This window comes from Oncorhynchus tshawytscha, linkage group LG17 (assembly GCF_018296145.1).
Source record: "Oncorhynchus tshawytscha isolate Ot180627B linkage group LG17, Otsh_v2.0, whole genome shotgun sequence".
Classification (NCBI taxonomy): domain Eukaryota; kingdom Metazoa; phylum Chordata; class Actinopteri; order Salmoniformes; family Salmonidae; genus Oncorhynchus; species Oncorhynchus tshawytscha.
Window position 1 is genome coordinate 12,998,445 of NC_056445.1, and position 27,638 is coordinate 13,026,082.

General features: G+C 44.5%; 2 protein-coding genes across 2 annotated transcripts in view; both read right to left on the reverse strand.

Moving 5' to 3' along the window:
* The window catches only part of LOC112236830 (pleckstrin homology domain-containing family A member 5), a 199,263-nt gene that overhangs the window by 20,144 nt on the left and 151,481 nt on the right, over positions 1–27,638 (reverse strand). The window contains 5 exon segments of the mRNA XM_042300200.1: positions 40–159; positions 1,190–1,273; positions 1,480–1,817; positions 2,049–2,224; positions 25,733–26,830. Coding sequence (XP_042156134.1) covers positions 40–159; positions 1,190–1,273; positions 1,480–1,817; positions 2,049–2,224; positions 25,733–26,830 — 1,816 coding nt within the window.
* On the reverse strand, positions 4,423–10,601 carry LOC121839773 (toll-like receptor 13). The gene has a single exon (XM_042300201.1). It carries the CDS (start codon positions 10,017–10,019, stop codon positions 7,194–7,196), a length of 2,826 nt encoding a protein of 941 aa, XP_042156135.1. The 5' UTR covers positions 10,020–10,601; the 3' UTR covers positions 4,423–7,193.

Sequence of the window (27,638 nt, forward strand, 5' to 3'; positions counted from 1 at the left end):
CAATGACATGCTGTGTATGTGCACCCTCCTGGTGCTAACCTTGGCGTTGGGCCCCTCCATGCTAAGGATCATTAGCTGAGCCACAGTGTGCTCCCGGATGCTGTTGAGCTCAGCCTGCTGCCGACGCAGCTTTATTAGCAGCAGGGTCAGCTCCTCTGGCTGCACAACGCAGCATAGACACAGAGGAGATAACGAGACAGTCAATTCATCCAGTGGTCCATCAATGAACAAATACATTAACCATAGACACAGAGGAGATAACGAGACAGTCAATTCATCCAGTGGTCCATCAATGAACAAATACATTAACCAAACCTCTCTTGATTTTCCATTTGGCGATGGTTTTAAATTGAGGAAAATTAGCGATAGCTTTTGTAATCCCTGCCCTAACCTATGTTTCTAACCAGGACTCTGACAAGTCTTTAGGCACAAGATGCCTTTGGAAACACTGGTTTTGGGTCTTGGCCTGTGCTGGGGCTGGGCTATAGGACTTACACCTTCTGTCTGAAATAAACTCCCTCGGTCTCCTGACTCCAAACGGAGTAACTTTCCATCAAATGGAGATGAAAAGTGAGAGAATATATTCAGTAACAGTAAAAGCGATCATTTCAAATCACTTATTACAAATATTTCTCATCAACTGCATTCTGAAGCCGCCGCTCTGTGCGCATTCCACTGGAGTTGCACAATCACAATAATATTCAGAGAGTTACAAAATGAACTGTGGAGAATGTCAATCTCTCTGGCTGATTCTAGTCTACTCAATTTGAGAGGACACAGCCAAAGGCAATTTCGTTGGTGCCACTGTCTCTCTCGCTTTCCGTATCATCACCAAGACAATGCCATTATTTTAATCAAATTGTGTCTGCTACTGACAGAAATAACAAATGCTTGCAATAAAAGACAGAAGAGACAGAGAATGTAACGAGGCACACACTCTGACAGAAATACAGTACACATACAGGCTATCCATTGTAGCAGGACAGAACGACAGTAATACCTGATAGCTTGTGTGCTTGTTTTTATTCCTGTCACAAAAACAGATTTGTCTTTGCGTCCCATTGAAATCATACCAATAGCATAACTATCACTCACAGTGCATTGTTGTTGAGAGAAAAGAGGACAGTAGAGAGGAGAACAAGAAAGCAGAGAAGAGGTGAAGGAGGTCAGAGAGAGATACGTGACTCACCGTCTTGCCCTGGAGTGACTGTGGGGTAATGGTCTGCACTGGGATGCCTGCTGGCATGGACCGGCGGTCAGGTGGGTAGTTATACTGTGAGAGAGAGAGAGACAGGATGCTCTGTTACATGTACTGATTTCAACTGGCCGACAACTAAAATTAATGCTCTATTAATAAATAAAATAACTACTGCTCAATGCAGAGCAATTCCAGTCATTTCTGTATGCTTGAAACCCCTGGTGATTATTTTGATGTGTAAGACTGGCTTAGATGATTGTGGTCCATTCCCTGTCTGTTACCTTGGTGAGGTGAGTCCTGTGCCTGCAGTCTATAGTCATAGTCTGGTCCCCTCTGAAGATGGGTGAGGACACCTCGGACCTGGTCGACCCTGGTGGGTTGTCTCTGCGGTGCTGGCCCGGGGGGGAGAAGGTATGGTAGAGGGCCAGGGATCCATGGGAGGGGGATGTGGGGATGGAGGGGGCCACCCCCTGGTGCTCAGAGATGTTCCCCATGGTCTTGGGGCTGGGTAGGGTCCCGTAGTTGCCTGGTGGTGGTGGGCCCTGCCTGGAGAAGGCCTGCCTCTGCTGCCACTCATACAGCTGCCACATGGTGTCGTCCCTCATGGAGCGCCTCTTGTCTGCATTTACAGTTTTACATTTGAGTCATTTTGCAGAGGCTCTTATCCACACAGACTTTAACTAGGTTAAAACAAATATATATCAACACAATATATCACAGTCATTACAAGTGAAACCGTACAACCTCAAGATTGAGGCACCTTATCCCCTATAGTCCCTGGTCAAAAGTAGTGCACTACATAGAGAATGGGGCACAGCCAAGTACAACAGTAAAGTTTAAGACCCATCACCTGCGTTGGATGTGGGAGCCAGGGCACGGTCGTAGACGGAGCCGGCCACGCTGCAGATGCTCTCAGGTCGGGACAGCATGTTCCTGGGGAGGGTACGGTAGCCCTCGGGGTAGCGGGGAACGATCTGGGCACGGTGGCTGGGCATGTTGCGGGGCAAGGTCTGGTAGGAGGTGATGCTGAAGGACAGGGGGACAATGAGGGGGAAATCAGTCAATGGATCAGCTGATAAAACATGATTTACAAATACTTGATCAATCAATCCACTCATATAGCATTTTATAAACTGGGTGGTTCGAGCCCTGAATGCTGATTCGCTGACAGCTGTAGTATATCAGACCGTATACCACAGGTATGACGCGATGTGTCGTGCTTATGAACAGCCCTTAGCCATGGTATATTGGCCATACACCACACCACTTCATGTCTTATTGCTTAAATATAGTTATAGAGAAGAACCTGGGCCTAACCCCTAAAGAGCAATAAGATACTTAGTAGTGTAAGTGCAGCATGCTTACGGCCTCTCTCTGTTAGTCTTAACAGTACTGTAGAGTACCTACTACCTCCAGTAAAAGGCACTGTACACTACCCACTACCTCCTGTAAAAGGTGCTGTGCACTACCTACTACCTCATGTAAAAGGCACTGTGCACTACCTACTACCTACTGTAAAAGGCACTGTGCACTACCCACTACCTCCTGTAAAAGGTGCTGTGCACTACCTACTACCTCCTGTAAAAGGCACTGTGCACTACCTACTACCTCCTGTAAAAGGCACTGTACACTACCTACTACCTCCTGTAAAAGGCACTGTGCACTACCTACTACCTCCTGTAAAAGGCACTGTGCACTACCTACTACCTCCTGTAAAAGGCACTGTGCACTACCTACTACCTCCTGTAAAAGGTGCTGTGCACTACCTACTACCTCCTGTAAAAGGCACTGTGCACTACCTACTACCTCCTGTAAAAGGCACTGTACACTACCTACTACCTCCTGTAAAAGGCACTGTGCACTACCTACTACCTCCTGTAAAAGGCACTGTGCACTACCTACTACCTCCTGTAAAAGGCACTGTGCACTACCTACTACCTCCTGTAAAAGGCACTGTACAGTACCTACTACCTCCTGTAAAAGGCACTGTGCAATACCTACTACCTCCTGTAAAAGGCACTGTGCACTACCTACTACCTCCTGTAAAAGGCACTGTGCACTACCTACTACCTCCTGTAAAAGGCACTGTACAGTACCTACTACCTCCTGTAAAAGGCACTGTGCACTACCTACTACCTCCTGTAAAATGCACTGTACACTACCTACTACCTCCAGTAAAAGGCATTGTACACTACCTACTACCTCCAGTAAAAGGCACTGTACACTACCTACTACCTCCTGTAAAAGGCACTGTACACTACCTACTACCTCCTGTAAAAGGCACTGTAGAGTACCTACTACCTCCAGTAAAAGGCACTGTACACTACCTACTACCTCCAGTAAAAGGCACTGTACAGTACCTACTACCTCCTGTAAAAGGCACTGTGCACTACCTACTACCTCCTGTAAAATGCACTGTACACTACCTACTACCTCCAGTAAAAGGCATTGTACACTACCTACTACCTCCAGTAAAAGGCACTGTACACTACCTACTACCTCCTGTAAAAGGCACTGTACACTACCTACTACCTCCTGTAAAAGGCACTGTACACTACCTACTAACCCCTGTAAAAGGCACTGTAGAGTACCTACTACCTCCTGTAAAAGGCACTGTACAGTACCTACTGTAAAAGGCACTGGGCTCCAGCTCCCTCTCACAAGAAATGGGCTGTAGGTAATACAAACCAGTCTTAACCATTTAACCGTCTCTTCTTGAAAAAAATATGTCACTTTAAATTCCAAGTACGAACGACTCAAATAATAACATCTAGCTGTTTTTTTTTTTTACAACTAGATGTTATTTTGGGAAATTACAATTTCTCTACCCAGCGGTTGAGATCTCAAGAGGGTCATACTAGCAATGTCATATTAGAATAGTAATTTGCATATCATTTTTACAAGAATATTATATACATTAATTTAGATCTGCTTGAATTGCTTTTATACAGTAGATATATTTATATGTTAATAAGGATAGATGTCAAATTTGAACAAATCATGGTAATTTTGTGTCCAAATCGGTGCATTTTTCGGTGCTGTATCGCGCAACGTCCCCAAAATAGTTGTTACATTTCTAATGACGCAGGTTTTTCCTCCATGTTTCACACATGTTCAGGCTACCTTTTGAGATCATGTATGACAAAGTGTATTTTTGTTGTACTAGTATAAGCAAGTAGGAGAGTTGTTCAGATATCTTATTTTCAATACAGAACACACTTACATTGAACTTTTTAAAATGATTTATTTGGTATAAATATGGGTTACAGGAAAGCTCATCAGGCGTCTGTAAATAGAGGAAGTTCTTGGAAATGATCTTAGCAATGAACATCACAGCTATAATGCCACACGCACATACCCATACACACAAACCACATTGGAAAGGGAGGAGACAGAGCAATGTGTCCTCCCGTCACTAAGTCTTCTTGACCATTTTGGAGTGCCGCCATTTCCTAATGTCCTTGAATTTGGGATTTCACTTCAAGTATGTCACCATTATATGCTACTGTAGTCTTCTCCAGAGCCCTGTAGCATATGCCTTTATGCAGGTTGATGTTTATAGGGATGAATCTTCTCCTGGAGGCCCAGCTGAGCGTTTTCCGTTAAATGGGCCAGCCGCAAAGTCAAAATTGGCTATATAGTAAAACGTGTTTGAAAACCAAAATGAGCTTTTCTTTTAAGGTTGGGCATAAAGTTAGCAGTGTGGTTAAGGTTAGGTTCAAAATCAGATTTTATGACTGTGGCTATGCCCGATAGTGACCACCAGTGTTGGGATTAGTTACTTGAAAAAGTAATATATTTCCCGCTAGTTACCACCAGAGTGTTGGGATTAGTTACTTGAAAAAGTACATATTAATCATTACATTTAAGTAACACGTTATATTCCTATTTATGTTACTTTGCGTTACCTTCATGAAAAAAATCTGGCTCGCCGACAGACTCCACTCTGGGTCGATATCATACTTTACTCACTGACAGGTATCTGGTCGACTCTATAGGAATGTACAGTACGACGGATGTAAATTGTGTGGCGGAAAACGTAGCAGAAATCCTGAGATTCGTCTGCCGCGCCCTCCCCTCTGTAAATCTACCCACCAACCTAGGCAGCGCCGACATGAACAGCTTTCCAGTCTTATCTCCCTGGCTTTCCCTGTGACAATGTCATGTGTGTGTCTCCCCCTTCTCTCTATGGAGTCCATAGTCACCTTGATAAAGAACAGGACCCCCTGGCCCGTCTGCAACTTTCACCCTGGACGACCACTAGGAAGACCTGGGGAGGGCTTAACTTGTGGCTAGAGAGATGCTTCTGTGACCAACTGGGTATGAACCCGAGTCTATTACTTGTGTTTGCCCACAGAGCTCAAGCCTCAAGGAGCTAACATAAATTATTCAGGTCTTAGCCAAGGTTACTCCCGGGGAAGACCTGACCTCTAGCTTGAGGGATGATGCTTCTCTGTGGCTTATACTGATAAGGCTGTACTCTCCATCAGACACCATAATAATGGAGGCTAGACAGCCATAACAGGCCTATTCTGTGGCCTACCATAGCCGGTGCATTGCTGGTCTAGGCAAGCTGCTGAAAACTGGTCTGATAAGAGGACAGTTCTCTGTGGTCGTTGAAAATATAGATAACTCCTTCTGCTTATGCTAAGGCAGGGGAATTGGCCCAACGCAGTCAGGGGAAAAGGCCCAACGCAGTCAAAAGCGAGTTTTTCCTGTGTTTTATATATATTTACACACAATGAGGTTGGAATAATACTGTGAATTTGTGAAAGTGATGATAATGCCCTATTAGTGTAAGAGCTGTTTGAAAAGATTGCCTGAAATTTCAGCCTGTTTTGATGGGATGGAATTTTGCATGCCTGGCGACGTCACTAATTCTTGCTTGAGAAATTGCTATTTGCTAAAACACCATTTTTGTTTCTTTTTGACCATTTTAATTGAAAACAATCATGGTAAGGTACTTAAATGTTAACAGTTATCAATAATCAAATAAATCAATAAAACAAGGTTCCCGCCAACTCACAAATATAGCGCAGAAATAACAATTGTCCAGAAAGGGAGTCACCTCCCCACACCCATGAGTTAAGAATTGTTAACCTGACAAATATGGCAGACCATATACAGATAAAAAATGTGTTAAACAACTAACAACTAACAACTAAAAGTATGTACAAACCTCTGATCTATGTTGAAATTAAAATAAATTGTTCATGGTCATTCATGCATTGTCATTCAAAGCAGCATACAGCAGATGGCCACATTGGTTTTTACCCTGATATACAACACAAATAGTATAAAAACAGTGATGGAGCCATTTTCAGGTCCTCTAAGCAACAAAGACACAAACAAACATATGTGTTAGTGATAAGGTGTTGAATTTGGAGAGAAAAAAATAAAACAGGCTTATTTAATTTAAGGAATCAGAATTGTCTAAACAAGCCTCAAATACTGGTAGACGTTTTGTACCGAGGATTATTAAATCATTTTTAAAAACTTTTTCTCCCCAATTGGTAGCTACAGTCTTGTCCCAAAGCTACGAACTCAGGAGAGGCGAAGGTCGAGAGCCATCCGTCCTCTGAAACACGATCTTGCCAAGCCACACTGCTTTTTGACGCGGAAGAAGGAAACACAGTCTAGCTGGCGACCGAGATGCAGGTGCCTGCCCGCCCCAAGGAGTCAGCTTGCAGGCGCTCGGCCCACCACAAGGAGTCACTAGAGCGAGATGGGCCAAACCCTCCCCTAACCTGGACGACGCTGGGCCAATTGTGCGCCACCTCATGGGTCTCCCGGTCACGGCAGGCTGTGAAACAGCCTGGGATCGAAACCGGGTCTGTAGTGACACCTCAAGCAATGCGATGCACGCCTTAGACCGCAGCGCCACTCAGGAGGCTCTTAGTACAGAGGACTTTTAACTGCAAATGCAATACCTCAACAAATCTGCTAACATTATTTGTCTCAGCATTAACACAAGGTTCTACATAAACCTCTGATCTCAGGCTTCAGTTGGAGGTTTCAGTTTAGCCCACAGTCTGTCCCAGAATGCCTGGTGCTGATGGGGGTCCTGGGGCCAGTCCAGATAGGTCCTGGTCTTCACCAGGCGAGCCAGCCTGTGGTGGGCAGACAGCCTGCGAGGGGGGATCTTCTCCAGGAAGACCAGGAGGAGGATGTCCCTTTGTTCCACCTGCAGTCTGGAGGTGGCCAGCTTCATCTCCAGGGAGCACCAGTTACTGTGCAGGTAGTGCCGACTGACCAGGCAGAGTGTGCGACGGCTCCGGTAGAGGCTGTCTGTGATGTTCTCCACAATGTCCTTCCCCAGCTGGAAGTCCCTGCTGTGCAGACAGAGGCGTAGGAAAGGGGGACCCCTCTTCTCCAGGTTGGGTAGTAGCTCCTCCACCAACCAGCGCTCGTCCTTCCCGCTGTAGGAGACAAACGCATCGTAGTGGTAGCGCCCCCTGGTGTTTGATCGCATCGCCTCTGACAGCCAGCCAAGGATGATGTAGTAGAGGGGGAGGAGGTAAGGACCGGTCAGATTATGGACCAGCACCACAAGCATGAAGAAGATGACTCCCAGGCCAGTCGCAGCAAAGAGCACAAAGCCCACCTCTGTTGTGCAGTTGGCTTCTGTGTACTTGACAAAGTTAGGTGTGTCTAGTCCATTGTCTGACAAGCATATCAAGTCCTCTAAATTATACATAACTTCGTGATTAAGCATGATCACTTCAACCGGCCTGTACCCCTTTGCCCATGCAATGAGCCAAGCATTGTCACAACTGCAAAACATCTGTAATGTATCAAGTATCAAATACTTTAGGCTAGAGAGATGTTCAGTAAAGCTGTAGATTACATTATAAATGTTCTCGATACGCAAATATAAGGTTTTCAAGGATTTAAAGTCTTTAGTTAAACCCCCCTCCAAAGAGTCAATCCTGCAGTTTGAAAGTTTCAGAACCTCCAGTTTGGTCAGGTTGTGAAAAATGATGTCGGCAGAACGCTGTATTAAAAGATCCACCTGTACTAGAGTCAGTTTCCTCAGGTGAATGAGCTGATTCATTGATGTTAAGTCCACACTTTTAGCTGAAAGCTTTGATCTGTACACAAATGTCTCCACAGACCTGAAGTACTTTCCCATGAATTCAGATCCACAAAGGAATTCTTCAGCATCAGCATGAAGATGGGTTACAGACTGAAAGAAGGGTCTGTCACAGTCTTCAAATGACACTGTCTGGCCTTTGAGTTGGAGACTCAGGTTCTGTTTAGATGTGATGTTACTGCCAATAATCAACTGCATTGGCCTAATACCTGAACTAATGTGCAGATGAGTCAGGTGACTCAGAACGTCACCGAATACAAGTGTCAGATTCAGCTTTATCACGGGTTCTCTTGGTGGATAGTTCAAGTACCCCAGAAACACTTGTCTTAGACACGTAAGTTTTGCGAAAGACATTGTTTCAATATTGTAGATCTGTGGATTTTCCCTGAGGTCTAACAATGTCAAACTATGTAAACCAATAAACGTGTTTGCATATAACTGGGTTATACTATTTTGTGTCATGTGTAAGGACTCCAGATTTGCCAATCCGAAGAAAGCAAAGTCTTCAATGTTTGAAATGAAACTACATGACAAATCTAGAGACCGCAGGTTCTCAAGACAGCTGAACCGTTTTGCAAAAAGCGTTTGTACATTGCTCGACATGAAAGTGAGTTCTGTTAACCATGTGATTGGTTGTTTTCGGAATGAGCAGAGGTCAAGACTGTTTTCTGTCTGGCCAGATACATATAACATTTTAAGGTTTTTGAGACTGGAAATAAAATTCAATTTCAAATGGGGAGAAGAATGGAAGGGTCCAGGTCCATCAAAACCCATATATTCCAGCCCGATGCACAATTCAACACTAGACATGGAGAGGCTGCTTGTATTGACATTGGCAAAATGTATTTCCTTGATTGAAAGCAAAAACACTACATTACAGATACTTTCAAAATCAATGCTATTCCTACCATAGGAATACAAGACCTGGATTTGCTTAATGCCAGACAGGGGAAGGCGCAGTAGGACATCCTGGTTTAGGCCCCCAGAAAAACGTGTCAGGTTCTGGAGACAGGCCAGTGCACCTTCCTCTATATGGTTTATTTGACCGAAATCTAAATTGACGCTTGTTAGATTGCTTTCGGTAGCTTTTAAGATGGAGCAGTTTGATTGGTTTAACGATTGTATATTTGGTGCATGTACATTTAACTTTGTAAGTGAAATTATATGAACTATTCTGCATAGTATTTCTGACAAATTCTCTACACAGGGTTCATGAATATAGACACTTTGTAATTGAGGTATGTAATGGAAAACATCTGGTGCCATTGCTGATAGCCTATAACCAAATATGGTCAAATTACTTAGCTTGACTAGATCTCTGAATGTGTTAGGCCCAATATGACAATCACAGCACCCAGTGACCAATCCATTAATGTGCATATGCTGCAGATTTTGAAGGCCCTGGCTATTCCCAGCTGGAAGGATTTGAGGAAAACAGCCTCCAATGAACAGATACTCCAAATACTGAAAACGAGCGAAAAAGCCCAGAGACATGGAACTATTTCCCCCACGTTTCATAGATATGCAGAGGGTATTGATATTAGAGGGAAGTCCAAGCAGATCCTCCTCGATGGCTGTGACATCTCGACAGGCAGCAGTGTACTGTTCTGCCAAAGGACAGTAGTTCCAGGTGGGAAAGTATTCCCCAGTGTTATAAACGTGGCATTTAGGATGCATCCATCCACTAACACTCTGAATCAACAGGAACAGGGAAAACATGGCTCTCATCTCTACCAACAACAGTCAAATCTTACTGAGATGATTGTTCGGATCCGGTTGAAATCTGTAGAATGTTGGTTTGATACAGTAACACCCGTCGGAGTGCTGCAAACAGTATGGAGCCGCCTTTCTTCTTCAACTTTATTTCTTTCAGATGCCTTTCTCCTTGGTGACTAACAGCTCAAGTTGAATGGTACTTAAAAGGTTACAAAGTCATTATCTAATGGTTAGTTTGGTTCCAAAAGTAAATAAAGTATAACATGTCCCACAGTCAATGAAGAAATTAGTGGAGGGCTGCAGTGTGTTCTCTGTCACAGTTAACGTCTGTGAACATCTGAGGAGCAGCAGAACTGTATCCGTACAGTACAGTCATAGTGTATGTTAAACAGCTTGTGAAAGTCTCTATTTTACAGCTCTCTTTCTGTTCCTCAAAAAAAGACCGACATTCTTTCTGTTCCTCAAAAAAAGACCGACATTCTTTCTGTTCCTCAAAAAAAGACCGACATTCTTTCTTTAAAAAAAAAAAAGATAATTGACATGAAGGATATGTTTGAACATGATAGATTTCAGTAGATCACTAAGATATCTGTAAGAGTTACAGAGGGTCAAAGATCATACTCCCAAGAGGTTAGCATGTCTTGGGGGTATGATCTTGGACCCTCTGTAACTTTCTCACTCATCATTATTCACATATCATTCAGGATTATCTGTAATCATGGTCAAATCCACATGAATGTAGAAGTGTTTAGAAACATATTACATTTTTATTTACAATAAAAGTGACTCCAAAATGACACAATACATTATTTTCCATTCATTTCTAATGGGCACAAAATAATCTGAAACAACCAAAACAAACTGCAAATGCATCCAACAAGTTTGTAGGGTCACAAGCTTGATGTAATCATTGCATGCTAGAAACATGGGACCAAATACTACAAAATAAATGGACTACTTTATTTCCAAGAATCTTCAGGGTTGTCAATAATTTCGATCCCTACCTTTGAAAAGAAAAGAAAAACATTTGACTTGTTAAACAAAATCTCTTTCTCTGAAAAATTGTATTAGTATAAAATAATATAATTTCCCAGTTTTGTGAGCATACAATATAGCTCAATATTTTATACAGTCATTATTGCTAATCTTAATCCTTTGAACTCTCTTCTTGAAAAACATATTGTTGATAAAGTAAGCATTCCTATAACTGAAATAACAACTCCCAATAGTTATTTTTACAACTTTATGTGTATTCTGGTAATTACAGAGTTCTACCAGACGGTTGAGAAGTCAAGAGGTTATTACTAGCAATGCCATAATAGAATGGTCATTTGCATAGCATTTTTAATCATCTAAACAATATTTCTAAAATTAATTTAGGTTTCCTTGGATGGCTTTTTATATGTAGGTTAAGCATTGTTAAATGAGGACTGATGTTATGGTAATTCCGTCAGTCCAAACATGAAAATTCAATTACATTGAAATTAATGCGTTTTCAGGTGGTTTATAGTGTGCAATGTCCCTCAAAATGGTTCTTAAATGTCAAATGATCCAGGTTCTTCCACCATGTTTTCCACATATTCAGACTACATTTTGAGAAAATTAAGTGCAGTTTTCAATTACTATTATATAGATAATTGTATAGGGAACCTTAAGTCTGAATATTGATTAATTGACCCCATGGGTCATGAAATGTGGTTTAACACCAATTTATGCTGCCTTATATAATGAGTTGACAACAATTTAATTATATTTTTCACCAAGTATTTTTAATTTAAAAAAATATTAATCCATCATACATTTTACTGACATATCAACTGCTTGGTTGAGCACATTTAAGAATTCTTGCTTTATAGCCTTTTACATTTTAACTATTTATTTTCATATTCCTACTCTTCAATGTCTAACAGGAATGGTGCAACTGGATTCCTGTCTTTTATCCCATATCTTTGGTGACTGATTGAGTTCTCTTACAGCCCTCTCGGTGGGCAAAGTGCCAAAACACTAAACTGCAGCAACCCAAAAGGATACAAATTATGTACATTTTTGCAAGAGGGAGTTGACCAATCAATAGGTATGTGCAGCTTTCCAGAAGGACAACCATCTCTGCAGCACTCCACCAAAATCAGACCTTTATGGTAGAGTGGCCAGATGGAAGCCCCTCAGTAAATTCAATTACCGCCCGCTTGGAGTTTGCCAAAAGGCGCCTAAAGGACTCTCGGGACCATGAGAAACAAGATTCTCTGGTCTGATGAAACCAAGATTGAACTCTTTGGCCTGAATGCCAAGTGTCATGTCTGTAGGAAACTACGGCGAAGCATGGTGGTGGCAGCATCATGCTGTGGGGATGTTTTTCAGCAGCAGCGACTGGGAGACTAGTCAGGATCGAGGCAAAGTTGAACAGAGCAAAGTACAGAAAGATCCTTGATGAAAACCTGCTCCAGAGCGCTCAGGACCTCAGACTGGGGTGAAGGTTCACCTTCCAACAGGACGACGACCCTAGCACATGGCCAAGACCACAGAGGAGTGGCTTTGACAAGTCTCTGATTGTCCTTGAGTGGCCCAGCCAGAGCCTGGACTTGAACCCGATCTAACATCTCCGGAGAGACCTGAAAATAACTGTGCAGCAACGCTCCCCATCCAACCTGACAGAGCTTGAGAGGATCTGCAGAGAAGAATGGGAGAAACTACCCAAATGCAGGTGTGCCAAGCTTGTAGCTTCAAACCCAAGAAGACCCAAGGCTGTAATCACTGCCAAAGGTTCTTCAACAAAGTGTTGAGTAAATGGTCTGAATACTTAAGTAAATGTGATATTTCAGTTTCTTATTTTTAACACATTTGCTTTGTCATTATGGGGTATTGTGTGTATTGTGTGTAGATTGATGAGGGAAACAATTTTGTCAATTTTAGAATAAGGCTGTAACGTAACAAAATGTGGAAAAAGTCAAGGGGTCTGTATACTTTCCGAATGCACTTGTAGATACATGGACTGACACGATGCAGAAATGATGCATTTAGTTTGAACCTTTCATGTTTGATTAGAGAATCGATGTGATTCGATATGGTTTGCTGCACTAACATTTGCTGCATGAATATTTTCCATTCCAAATTAAAACCTGCTGTTGATGGAGCTCATGAGCTGGGCCTCTCTGAGCTGGATCTGGGCCTCTCTGAGCTGGATCTGTATGAGCTGACGCGTGTGTGTGTGTGTGTGTGTGTGTGTGTGTGTGTGTGTGTGTACGCGTGTGTGTGTGTGTGTGTGTGTGTGCGCGCGTGTGTGGACGTGTTTAACGTCCACAATAGCATCAGTTTCTCTTCTCCTTTCTTTACGGCCATGAAGTGCACCTCGCAAAAGTGATTGCTGTCCTCGTTATGAAATGATCAACTTTACCCTGTATATCTAAAAATGACAATATACACTGATTGTTTAAAAAACTATTGCCGATAGAGAACCTGAACAATCAAAATAAAATCTGTTGTAAGCCCCATTCAGCAGGTACAGCCAGATGAGAGTTGTGTTTCCGGTTTACTTTCACACAATTTCAAACAGCGAATAAATAACGATAAACTGGCAAATTACATAGGTTGTCACTCAACTAATAAAGCCTAAGATGACACAAGCCATTTTAGCATTTGCAAGCTGAAGGTGGCGCACAGACGTGCAAGGTCAGGAACAGGCTGCCTACCTCTCGTTGGTCAGCATGCGAAGCTGGGCACCGTGCGCAGTTTGACTAGGCTACTGATTTTGCCTGGGGGTTGTTCGGCTTGCAAATGACTTGTAGATCAATGACAGTGAAAACAGTTACATGTGGCTCCACACTGTTGTCACCAAATATTAGGTATTTTCGGAAGGCAGAAATAATGTAATATGAGCATCAATAAATTGTTAACCGGCGATTCTTAGCATTTCAGTAGATTTTTGGACCAAAATGTACATTTAGCAGACACTCTTATCCAAAGTGACTTTACAGGACCAATTAGGGTTAAGTGCTCTGCTCAAGGGCACATCGACTGATTTTTCAACTAGTCGGCTCAGGGAATCGAACCAGCGATCTTTCGGTTACTGGCCCAATGCACTTAACTGCTAGGCTACCTGCTGCCACTAATTACCTGTGTGTTTATCTAATTAAAGCATTATGTTAATAAGTCCCAGCTTTAGCTTTACCTTTCATTTATATACCTGGGAGACACAATTAATGGCTGGGTCATTAACATATCACAGACACACTCAGGTCTTTATCAGGAGAGGAGAGCCATGGATAGGTCATGACCTCATTACAGTAAGAGGTGATTGACTACTAGTGTTAATATGAGTCAGTGACACAAAGACACCAACGGCCTTTATGAAGTCTCAAAATCATGTCCAGAACCTAGCCTGTATATGATAAATAAAAGCATATCCCCTTGAGGATGAGACAGAGCATCTGACAGTATTGTAAGCCTACAACAACTGCATGGTAAGAGTCCATTTGGCATTACAACAGTAAGCTAAAAGGGACAGGGGACATTAAAAGAACAGGGGGCTCAATTGAACCAGTCCATTGTTTGTGCTGTTTAGCATCAGTTCCTCTGAGTCCTTCCTCTTTTCAGAGGCTTAATTGCCATAAACAAATGCAGTTTAATGGATGGTAGAGAGGGAAAATGGAAAGTAGGGCGCTGGCCCTAATCTGTATTCTCGCTGGCTCTGAGACTAGGCTATAGCAGAGGCTGCAGGCTGAATGTCTGGGCTCCTAATATGGGTTTAGTACAGTAAATTCACAGCCAGAGAGTAGGGACAGAGAGCTCAGTGGTAAAGAAGACATAACCTCAAACACAGCCAATAGCCAATGTCATACAAGCACAGGGGAATAAAGTATGCATTTATAACTTATGTTCTACAAACACAGGCACACACGGTCTTCTGTAGAGCCCAGTGAGCTATAGCAACAGGGCTCCTGAGTGGCGCAGCGGTCTAAGGCACTGCATCTCAGTGCGAGAGGCGTCACTACAGTCCCTGGTTCGAATCTAGGCTGTATCACATCTGGCCGGGATTGGGAGTCCTATAGGGTGGTGCACAATTGGCCCAGCGTCGTCCGGGTTTTGGCCTGGGTTAGGCCGTCATTGTAAATAAGAATCTGACTTGCCTAGTTAAATAAAGGATAAATAAAAACATAGCCAATACCTTTACTGGACAGCTATCTTTAAATACATAATAATAAAGTCCTGTACTAGGTGCAATGCATATGGATTTAATTGATCTATATTTCACAGTACAACAGTTCTAATATCTCACCTTGCTGCCCACAGTTCAAATAGAAGCTTGGGACCAGAGCGTTTGCTTTGCACTGCTATGTACACACTATCTCCGTCAAAGGGAATTGGAAACGTGAGAACACCAGATTGTTGGAATAACACAGAGAGGGAATCAGTATTTACACGTACCAAATGGCACCCTATTCCCTATGTAGAGCACTACTTTTGACCAGATCCCTATTGGTCCTGGTCAAAAGGAGGGCACTACATAGGGAATAGGGTGCCATTTGAGACGCCACCCAAACACATGTCATCTGGAAGTTTCCCTCCTATTCCCTGGACTGATGATGATGCAGTAGGAGCATTGAGCGGTGCTCTACTGGTAACAGGGGCACAGGTCCATAACTTATTCATCTAAAGGAATGGGAGGAGGAGAGTAAAGAGACAGGGAGAAAACATTCCCTCGCTCCTGTTCTCAAACAAGCCCAGCAAAATGAGTGCATGATCCCTGACGACATACAGTGGTGACATGAAAAGCTTTTAGCTCTCGCGGCCAAGGATGCTAGAGTACTGTGCAGAGACAGTGAAAGAGAGAGACAGTGAAAGACATATGGTCAAGATAAAGAGGTCTGGGAGATATAGCCACGGGAGAAGAGGAAGTGGTTGTTTTTTTACTTCTCTGTCTCTGTCCTCCCGGTGCTGTTAGAGACAACCCAACCTCTAGATGGCTGGCTGACTCACTGACAGAGTGCACTGCAGACACACAGAGGTGGTTTTTGCTTGTTAGATATTACTGCATACTCTGAACTAGATGCACAAGCATTTCGCTACACTCGCATTAACTAATCATGAGTATGTGAACAATAAAATGTGATTTATTTTATTTCTGTTATTTTACCAGGTAAGTTGATTGAGAACACGTTCTCATTTACAGCAACGACCTGGGGAATAGTTACAGGGGAGAGGAAGGGGATGTATGAGCCAATTGTAAACTGGGGATTATTAGGTGACCGTGATGGTTTGAGGGACAGATTGGGAATTTAGCCAGGACACCAGGGTTAACACCCCTACTCTTACGATAAGTGCCTTGAGATCTTTAATGACCTCAAAGAGTCAGGACACCCGTTTAACGTCCCATCCGAAAGACGGCACCCTACACAGGGCAGTGTCAGGGCACTGGGATATTTTTTTTAGACCAGATGAAAGAGTGCATCCTACTGGCCCTCCAACACCCCTTCCAGCAGCATCTGGTCTCACATCCAGGGACTGACCAGGAACAACACTGCTTAGATTCAGAAGCAAGCCAACAGTGGTATGCAGGGTGGTATGCTGCTGGCTATTTGAGGTGGTTTTTGCTTTGACAATGAGTTTGCACTATCTGAGAGAACAGTAACAGATTTCAGAGAGGCATGGGTATGTACTAGAGGTCGACCGATTAATCGGAATGGCCGATTTCAAGTTTACATAAAAATCGGTAATCGGCATTTTTGGACACCGATTGTGGACGTTTTTTTTATACCTTGATTTAACTAGGCAAGTCAGTTAAGAACACGGCCTAGAAATGGTGGGCTAACTGCCTTGTTCAGGGGCAGAACACAGATTTTTACCTTGTCAGCTCGGGGATTCGATCTTGCAACCTTCCGGTTACTAGTCCAACACTCTAACCACCTGCCTTACATTGCACTCCACGAGGAGCCTGCGTGGCAGGCTGACTACTTGTTACGCGGGGGCAGCAAGAAGCCAAGGTAAGTTGCTAGCTAGCATTAAACGTATCTTATTAAAAAAAAAATCAATCTTAACATAATCACTAGTTAACTACATGGTTGATGATATTACGAGTTTATGCCATCCGTTAGATAAAACACGGAACGGCTCCGTATTTCACTGAAAGAATAAACGTTTTGTTTTCGAAATGATAGTTTCCGGATTCGACCATATTAATGACCAAAGGCTCGTATTTCTGTGTGTTATTATGTTATAATTAAGTCTATGATTTGATATTTGATAGAGCAGTCTAACTGAGCCGTGGTAGGCAGCAGCAGGCTCGTAAGCATTCATTCAAACAGCACTTTAGTGCGTTTGTCAGCAGCTCTTCGCTGTGCTTCAAGCATTGAGCTGTTTATGACTTCAAGCCTATCAACTCCCGAGATTAGGCTGGTGTAACCGATGTGAAATGGCTAGCTAGTTAGCGGGGTGCGCGCTAATAGCGTTTCAATAGGTGACGTCACTCGCTCTGAGACCTTGATCCCCTTGCTCTGCAAGGGCTGTGGCTTTTGTGGAGCGATGGGTAACGCTGCTTTGAGTGTGGCTGTTGTCAATGCGTTCCTGGTTCGAGCCCAGGTAGGGGTGAGGAAAGGGACAGAAGCTATACTGTTACACTGGCAATACTAAAGTGCCTATAAGAACATCTAATAGTCAAAGGTATATGACATTTTTTTATTTCACCTTTATTTAACCAGGTAGGCAAGTTGAGAACAAGTTCTCATTCACAACTGCGACCTGGCCAAGATAAAGCAAAGCAGTTCAACACATACAACAACACAGAGTTACACATGGAATAAACAAACATACAGTCAATAATACAGTAGAAAAATAAGTATATATACAATGTGAGCAAATGAGGTGAGATAAGGGAGGTAAAGGCAAAAAAAGGCTGTGGTGGCGAATTAAATACAATATAGCAAGTAAAACACTGGAATGATATATTTGCAGTGGAAGAATGTGCAAAGTAGAGATAGAAATAATGGGGTGCAAAGGAGCAAAATAAATAAATAAATACAGTAGGGGGAGAGGTAGTTGTTTGGGCTAAATTATAGATGGGCTATGTACAGGTGCAGTAATCTGTGAGCTGCTCTGACAGCTGGTGCTTAAAGCTAGTGAGGGAGATAAGGGTTTCCAGTTTCAGAGATGTTTGTAGTTCATTCCAGTCATTGGCAGCAGAGAACTGGAAGGAGAGGAAGATTTGGTTTTGGGGGTGACCAGAGAGATATACCTGCTGGAGCGCGTGCTACAGGTGGGTGCTGCTATTGTCACCAGCGAGCTGAGATAAGGGGGGTCTTTACCTAGCAGGGTCTGTAGATGACCTGGAGCCAATGTGTTTGGCGACGAGTATGAAGCGAGGGCCAGCCAATGAGAGCGTACAGGTCGCAGTGGTGGGTATTATATGGGGCTTTGGTGACAAAACGGATGGCACTGTGATAGACTGCATCCAATTTATTGAGTAGGGTATTGGAGGCTATTTTGTAAATGGCATCACCGAAGTCGAGGTTCGGTAGGATGGTCAGTTTTACAAGGGTATGTTTGGCAGCATGAGTGAAGGATGCTTTGTTGCGAAATAGGAAGCCAATTCTAGATTTAACTTTGGATTGGAGATGTTTGATGTGAGTCTGGAGAGTTTACAGTCTAACCAGACACCTAGGTATATGTAGTTGTCCACATATTCTAAGAGTGGTGATGTTGGACGGGCGGGCAGGTGCGGGCAGCGATCGGTTGAAGAGCATGCATTTAGTTTTACTTGTATTTAAGAGCAATTGGAGGCCACGGAAGGAGAGTTGTATGGCATTGAAGCTCGTCTGGAGGGTTGTTAACACAGTGTCCAAAGAAGGGCCAGAAGTATACAGAATGGTGTCGTCGGCGTAGAGGTGGATCAGAGACTCACCAGCAGCAAGAGCAACATCATTGATGTATACAGAGAAGAGAGTCAGTCCAAGAATTGAAACCTGTGGCACCCCCATATAGACTGCCAGAGGCCCGGACAACAGGCCCTCCGATTTGACACACTGAGCTCTATCAGAGAAGTAGTTGGTGAACCAGGCGAGGCAATCATTTGATAAACCAAGGCTATCGAGTCTGCCGATGAGGACGTGGTGATTGACAGAGTCGAAAGCCTTGGCCAGGTCAATGAATACGGCTGCACAGTATTTTTTCTTATCGATGGCGGTTAAGATATCGTTTGGGACCTTGAGCGTGGCTGAGGTGCACCCATGACCAGCTCTGAAACCAGACTGCATAGCGGAGAAGGTATGGTGGGATTCGAAATGACCTTAGAAAGGCCGGGTAGGATAGATATAGGTCTGTAGCAGTTTGGGTCAAGAGTGTCTCCCCCTTTGAAGAAGGGGATGACCGCAGCTGCTTTCCAATCTTTGGGAATCTCAGACGACACAAAAGAGAGGTTGAACAGGCTAGTAATAGGGGTTGCAACAATTTCGGCAGATAATTTTAGAAAGAAAGGGTCCAGATTGTCTAGCCCGGCTGATTTGTAGGGGTCCAGGTTTTGCAGGTCTTTCAGAACATCAGCTGACTGGATTTGGGAGAAGGAGAAATGGGGAAGGCTTGGGAGAGTTGCTGTGGGGCGAGCAGTGCTGTTGACCAAGGTAGGGGTAGCCAGGTGGAAAGCATGGGCAGCCATAGAAAATGCTTATTGAAATTCTCAATTATATCAAATCAAATCAAATTTTATTTGTCACATACACATGGTTAGCAGATGTTAATGCGAGTGTAGCGAAATGCTTGTGCTTCTAGTTCCGACAATGCAGTAATAACGAGCAAGTAATCTAACTAACAATTCCAAAAAAAACTACTGTCATACACAGTGTAAGGGGATAAAGAATATGTACATAAGGATATATGAATGAGTGATGGTACAGAGCAGCATAGGCAAGATACAGTAGATGATATCGAGTACAGTATATACATATGAGATAAGTATGTAAACCAAGTGGCATAGTTAAAGTGGCTAGTGATACATGTATTACATAAGGATGCAGTCGATGACATAGAGTACAGTATCAACGTATGCATATGAGATGAACAATGTAGGGTAAGTAACATTATATAAGGTAGCATTGTTTAAAGTGGCTAGTGATATATTTACATCATTTCCCATCAATTCCCATGATTAAAGTGGCTGGAGTAGAGTCAGTGTCATTGACAGTGTGTTGGCAGTAGCCACTCAATGTTAGTGGTGGCTGTTTAACAGTCTGATGGCCTTGAGATAGAAGCTGTTTTTCAGTCTCTCGGTCCCAGCTTTGATGCACCTGTACTGACCTCGCCTTCTGGATGGCAGCGGGGTGAACAGGCAGTGGCTCGGGTGGTTGATGTCCTTGATGATCTTTATGGCCTTCCTGTAGCATCGGGTGGTGTAGGTGTCCTGGAGGGCAGGTAGTTTGCCCCCGGTGATGCGTTGTGCAGACCTCACTACCCTCTGGAGAGCCTTACGGTTGAGGGCGGTGCAGTTGCCATACCAGGCGGTGATACAGCCCGCCAGGATGCTCTCGATTGTGCATCTGTAGAAGTTTGTGAGTGCTTTTGGTGACAAGCCGAATTTCTTTAGCCTCCTGAGGTTGAAGAGGCGCTGCTGCGCCTTCCTCACGATTCTGTCTGTGTGAGTGGACCAATTCAGTTTGTCTGTGATGTGTATGCCGAGGAACTTAAAACTTGCTACCCTCTCCACTACTGTTCCATCGATGTGGATGGGGGAGTTCCCTCTGCTGTTTCCTGAAGTCCACAATCATCTCCTTAGTTTTGTTGACGTTGAGTGTGAGGTTATTTTCCTGACACCACACTCCGAGGGCCCTCACCTCCTCCCTGTAGGCCGTCTCGTCGTTGTTGGTAATCAAGCCTACCACTGTTGTGTCGTCCGCAAACTTGATGATTGAGTTGGAGGCGTGCATGGCCGCGCAGTCGTGGGTGAACAGGGAGTACAGGAGAGGGCTCAGAACGCACCCTTGTGGGGCCCCAGTGTTGAGGATCAGCGGGGAGGAGATGTTGTTGCCTACCCTCACCACCTGGGGGCGGCCCGTCAGGAAGTCCAGTACCCAGTTGCACAGGGCGGGGTCGAGACCCAGGGTCTCGAGCTTGATGACGAGCTTGGAGGGTACTATGGTGTTGAATGCCGAGCTGTAGTCGATGAACAGCATTCTCACATAGGTATTCCTCTTGTCCAGATGGGTTAGGGCAGTGTGCAGTGTGGTTGAGATTGCATCGTCTGTGGACCTATTTGGGCGGTAAGCAAATTGGAGTGGGTCAAGGGTGTCAGGTAGGGTGGAGGTGATATGGTCCTTGACTAGTCTCTCAAAGCACTTCATGATGACAGATGTGAGTGCTACGGGCGGTAGTCGTTTAGCTCAGTTACCTTAGCTTTCTTGGGAACAGGAACAATGGTGGCCCTCTTGAAGCATGTGGGAACAGCAGACTGGTATAGGGATTGATTGAATATGTCCGTAAACACACCGGCCAGCTGGTCTGCGCATGCTCTGAGGGCGCGGCTGGGGATGGCGTCTGGGCCTGCAGCCTTGCGAGGGTTAACACGTTTAAATGTCTTACTCACTTCGGCTGCAGTGAAGGAGAGACCGCATGTTTCCGTTGCAGGCCGTGTCAGTGGCACTGTATTGTCCTCAAAGTGGGCAAAAAAGTTATTTAGTCTGCCTGGGAGCAAGACATCCTGGTCCGTGACTGGGCTGGGTTTCTTCCTGTAGTCCGTGATTGACTGTAGACCCTGCCACATACCTCTTGTGTCTGAGCCGTTGAATTGAGATTCTACTTTGTCTCTGTACTGGCGCTTAGCTTGTTTGATAGCCTTGCGGAGGGAATAGCTGCACTGTTTGTATTCAGTCATGTTACCAGACACCTTGCCCTGATTAAAAGCAGTGGTTCGTGCCTTCAGTTTCACACGAATGCTGCCATCAATCCACGGTTTCTGGTTAGGGAATGTTTTAATTGTTGCTATGGGAACGACATCTTCAACGCACGTTCTAATGAACTCGCACACCGTATCAGCGTATTCGTCAATGTTGTTGTCTGACGCAATACGAAACATCTCCCAGTCCACGTGATGGAAGCAGTCTTGGAGTGTGGAGTCAGCTTGGTCGGACCAGCGTTGGACAGACCTCAGCGTGGGAGCTTCTTGTTTTAGTTTCTGTCTGTAGGCAGGGATCAACAAAATGGAGTCGTGGTCAGCTTTTCCGAAAGGGGGCGGGGCAGGGCCTTATATGCGTCGCGGAAGTTAGAGTAACAATGATCCAGGGTCTTTCCACCCCTGGTTGCGCAATCGATATGCTGATAAAATTTAGGGAGTCTTGTTTTCAGATTAGCCTTGTTAAAATCCCCAGCTACAATGAATGCAGCCTCCGGATAAATCGTTTCCAGTTTGCAGAGAGTTAAATAAAGTTCGTTCAGAGCCATCGATGTGTCTGCTTGGGGGGATATATACGGCTGTGATTATAATCGAAGAGAATTCTCTTGGTAGATAATGCGGTCTACATTTGATTGTGAGGAATTCTAAATCAGGTGAACAGAAGGATTTGAGTTCCTGTATGTTTCTTTCATCACACCATGTCACGTTGGCCATAAGACATACGCCCCCGCCCCTTATAGTGGATTTATCGGTGGTGACAGTGTTTCCTATCCTGAGTGCAGTGGGCAGCTGGGAGGAGGTGTTCTTATTCTTCATGGACTTTACAGTGTCCCAGAACTTTTTTGAGTTTGTGTTGCAGGAAGCAAATTTCTGCCTGAAAAAGCTAGCCTTGGCTTTTCTAACTGCCTGTGTATATTGGTTTCTAGCTTCCCTGAAAAGTTGCATATCACGGGGGCTGTTCAATGCTAATGCAGAACGCCATAGGATGTTTTTGTGTTGGTTAAGGACAGTCAGGTCTGGATAGAACCAAGGGCTATATCTGTTCCTGGTTCTAAATTTCTTGAATGGGGCATGCTTATTTAAGATGGTGAGAAAGGCATTTAAAAAAAATAACCAGGCATCCTCTACTGACGGGATGAGATCAATATCCTTCCAGGATACCCCGGCCAGGTCGATTAGAAAGGCCTGCTTGCTGAAGTGTTTCAGGGAGCGTTTGACAGTGATGAGTGGAGGTCGTTTGACCGCTGACCCATTAAGGTTGCAGGCAATGAGGCAGTGATCGCTGAGATCTTGGTAGAAAACAGCAGAGATGTATTTGGTTAGGATGATATCTATGAGGGTGCCCGTGTTTACGGCTTTGGGATGGTACCTGGTAGGTTCATTGATAATTTGTGTGAGATTGAGGGCATCAAGCTTAGATTGTAGGATGGCTGGGGTGTTAAGCATGTTCCAGTTTAGGTCGCCTAGCAGCTCGAGCGCTGAAGATAGATGGGGGGGCCATCAGTTCACATATGGTGTCCAGAGCACAGCTGGGGGCAGAGGGAGGTCTATAGCAGGCGCCAATGGTGAGAGACTTGTTTTTAGAGAGGTGGATTTTTAAGAGTAGAAGTTCAAATTGTTTGGGTACAGACCTGGATAGTAGTAGGACAGAACTCTGCAGGCTATCTTTGTAGTAGATTGCAACACCGCCCCCTTTGGCCGTTCTATCTTGTCTGAAAATGTTGTAGTAAGGGATGGAGATTTCAGAATTTTTGGTGGTCTTCCTAAGCCAGGATTCAGACACGGCTAGAACATCTGGGTTGGCAGAGTGTGCTAAAGCAGCGAATAAAACAAACTTAGGGAGGTGGCTTCTCATGTTAACATACATGAAACCAAGGCTATTACGGTTACAGAAGTAATCAAAAGAGAGCGCCTGGGGAATAGGAGTGGAGCCAGGCACTGCAGGGCCTGGATTCACCTCTACATCACCAGAGGAACAGAGGAGGAGTAGGATAAGGGTACGGCTAAAAGCTATGAGAATTGGTCGTCTAGAACGTCCGGAACAGAGAGTAAAAGGAGGTTTCTGTGGGCGATAAAATAGCTTCAAAGTATAATGACAATGGTATGGTAGGTATGTGAATACAGTGGAGGTAAACCTATGTATTGAGTGATGATGAGAGAGATACTGTCTCTAGAAACATCATTGAAACCAGGTGATGTCATTGCATTTGTAGGTGGTGGAACTGAAAGGTTGGATAAGGTATAATGAGCAGGGCTAGAGGCTCTACAGTGAAATAAGCCAATAAACACTAACCAGAACAGCAGTGGACAAGGGATATTGACATTAAGGAGAGGGATACTTAGTTGAGTGATCATAAGGGTCCAGTGAGTAGTGAGGTTGGTTGGGGTAACGGCGATTCAGACAGCTAGCCAGGCCATTAGTAGCAAGCTAGCATAGGATGGAGGTCTGTTTTTAGCCACCTCATGCGTTTCCGTCGGTAGATTAGTGGGGTTCCGTGTGGTAGAGGGGATCAATCCAATTGGCAAAATAGATATAGTTTTGTGACCCAAGAAAGAAATTGTCCGATAGACCTATTCAGATAGCAGCTGATAAGACAGCTAACGATTAGCCGCAGATGGGCGTTCAGGTAACATCGCGACGGAGGGGTCAGTTGGATAACTCCCTCAGGCAGATAACGTAGTCCAGTCGTGAAGGCCCGGTGGGGCTTCGCATCGGCAGTAAAACGGGTCCGGATAGGTGATTTTAGCCCAGGAGTGGCTGATGGAACTCTTCAGCTGGCTAGCTCCGGAATAATTGATGTTTGCTCCGGGATCGACGTAAGCCAATAGTCACATGGATAGCAGCTAGCTAGCTGCGAGATCTAGGTGTAAATGTCCAGAGCTTGCGGTTGAAATCCGGGGATATGGAGAGAAAAATAGGTCCGGTATGTTCTGGTCTGAGTCGCGTTGTACAAAACTGGTGATAGCTTTTCGAGCTGAAGGATAGCTGATGACCACAAACCGTGGTTAGCTGAATACGAACGTTAGCCAGTAAACTGGCTAGCTTCTGGCTAGCTTCTGGTTAGCTTCTGGCTAGCTTCTGGTTAGCTTCTGGTTAGCTTCTATTGTGTATTTCAGATTCGAGGTAAATAATACTTTCTTTTTTTTTTAATTGGTGAGGAGGGTTGCAGGAGAGTGTTTTGAAATTTAGTTTTTGGAAAATAATATATATAAAAGATATGCGAAGAAAGATGTAAATATATATATATACACGGGACACGACAAGATGAGGACAAAGGACGTTTGACCGCTATGCCATCTTGGTATGAGCAAATACAAATGGTATAGAGAGAAATAGTCCTATAATTCCTATAATAACCTCAACCTAAAGCTTCTTACCTGGGAATATTGAAGACTCATGTTAAAAGGAACCACCAGCTTTCATATGTTCTCATGTTCTGAGCAAGGAACTTAAACGTTCGCTTTCTTACATGGCACATATTACACTTTTACTTTCTTCTCCAACACTTTGTTTTTACATTATTTAAACCAAATTGAACATGTTTCATTATTTATTTGAGGCTAAATTGATTTTATTGATGTATTATATTAAGGTAAAATAAGTGTTCATTCAGTATTGTTGTAAATGTCATGATTACAAATAAATAAATAAAATCATCCGATTAATCGGTATCTGCTTTTTTTTGGTCCCCCAATAATTGGTATCGTTGTTGAAAAATCATAATCGGTCCACCTCTAGTACGTACAGACCAATAAAGAAACAGACAGAGATACAGACAGACAGAAGCACAATCAACCCCAACACACACCACCCCAAAACACGCGGGCGCGCAGGCAGAAAGACACACCACCCCCATACCTCCTAGTATCGTCATCCTCTTGTGTCCTCTGGGTCCTAACCCAGTTCTCCAGCTGCCTCATGGAGTTGGTTCTGGTCAGACTCTTCTCTGGCTCCTGGGCCTGCTGGTTCTGGGTCTGGTTCTGAGGCGGGTCATGGGCCTTCCTTGCTCCTCTGGCCAGGGTACCTATCACCTCCCCTGGGCTTTGGTCCCCAGCCCGCTCCCCAGAGCCGTTGACCTGATGTGGGGCCATGTGCTGGGAGACCTGTACCTGGCGGGAGGCTGTAACTGCTGCTGCGATGGCTGCTGCCTGGGCTGGTTGGAGTTTGATGCTGTTGATTTTAGTCAGAGGCCTCTCAGCACTGCCATCCCTCTGGAATCCATACTTGTTCCCTTCACGGAGGGTTCCATACTTATCCACTTCCCTAAGGGTACCATACTTATCGAGCGTCCCATGCTTCTCTCCATCCCGCAGGGTACCACACTTACTCCCTTCTCGTAGGGTTTTATATTTCTGCCTTTCATCAAGGGTCCCATAACGATCTGACCGATCTTTCTCAGTCATAGACGTTTGTCTTTCTACCCCTCTCTGGAGGTTGCATTTCTGTCCATCTTTCTGGAGGGTGTATCTCTCTCCTTCTTTTTGCAGTACATATCTCTCTCCATCTTTCTGTACCAAGTACTTCTCCCCGTCTTTCTGAGGTGCGTATTTCTCCATCTGAACATCTTTAGGCACAGAATATCGTTCGCCTCCGTCTTTCTGCAAGGAATACCGCTCCCCGTCTTTTTGCAGGGCGTACCGCTCGCCGTCTTTCTGCAACAGGTACCTCTCTCCGTCTCTCTGCAGCGTGTAGCTCACCCCGTCTTTCTGAAGGGAGTATCTCTCTCCGTCTCTCTGCAGCGTGTAGCGTTCCCGCTCTCTCTGGAGGGTGTGTTTCTCTGGGTCTTTGTGCTTCCTGTCCCCGTCTGCGCGGTCCATGCTGCGGGTAATGGAGGGCTGGCGCGGCTCAAGGTTCCTCTCGTTGTTCTGGATCTCTGGTCGGGTCAGAACCCGGTTGTGGTTCAGGATGTTGTTCACCTCTTGGGGACAGCAGCGGTCCACCTTCAACTTATCCAGTCTGGAAGAGAGAGAGTAGGGGGAGAGAGAGTGATGGACGAGAGAAATGGAGGAAGAGAACAGGGATTGGAAACAGTAAGAGAAAGAAAAAAAGACAGATGAATGATAAAAATATGAAGATAAATATATATCAACAAGTCATTACTAGGCAGGTTCACAGAAAAACATATTTTCACATTCCAACAATGGACTCCTGCTGTGTGGGTGTCAGGCGTTGGGCTCTACTGCTACGTCTCCCCTCCTCCAACCTGCCTGACTATATGCCTGTCTGCCTCGGGGGACCAGAGAGGAGCAGAGGAAGTGAGTGGTTTTTAAAACATCACGGCCTGCCCTCAGCACTCTGAGGGCACAGTGAGACATGGCTACTTTGACTGAGCAGCCATTCACAGCTGCAATCTTTCAGTCTGTTACAGAAAGGCCATTAACAGGTCTGGTACTCCAGAGGGAAATAGCTCAAGGCTAGCCACAGTCCTTTACCAGGAACAAGTCACAGTGGCAGCCACTTGGGACTGCTAATCTAATGCTCCAGTACATAATGTATTTCTACCTGGGATTTTTCTAGTATTTCTCAGTGAGGTAAAGGTACAGTAATGGCAGTGTGTCCAATTTCTATTGCCAGACTTTAAGATGAGAGCAGTGCTGAAATACTTGCAGTGTGCAGACATACAAACAAACCTCCAGACACGGCCTGCATCACTCCACAATGATGAAGCTAGGACTGCTGGTGTGCTGTGCTTCCAGGACAGTGAAGAGTAGGTGTCACTGTCTATCGGAGTCTCTCCAGAGTATAAAGCGCTGTATGCCCATGT

What these genes read in the sequence shown, in the direction of transcription:
- LOC121839773 (XM_042300201.1), bottom strand. Translation starts at nt 10,019, where the DNA reads ATGAGAGCCATGTTTTCCCTGTTCCTGTTGATTCAGAGTGTTAGTGGA.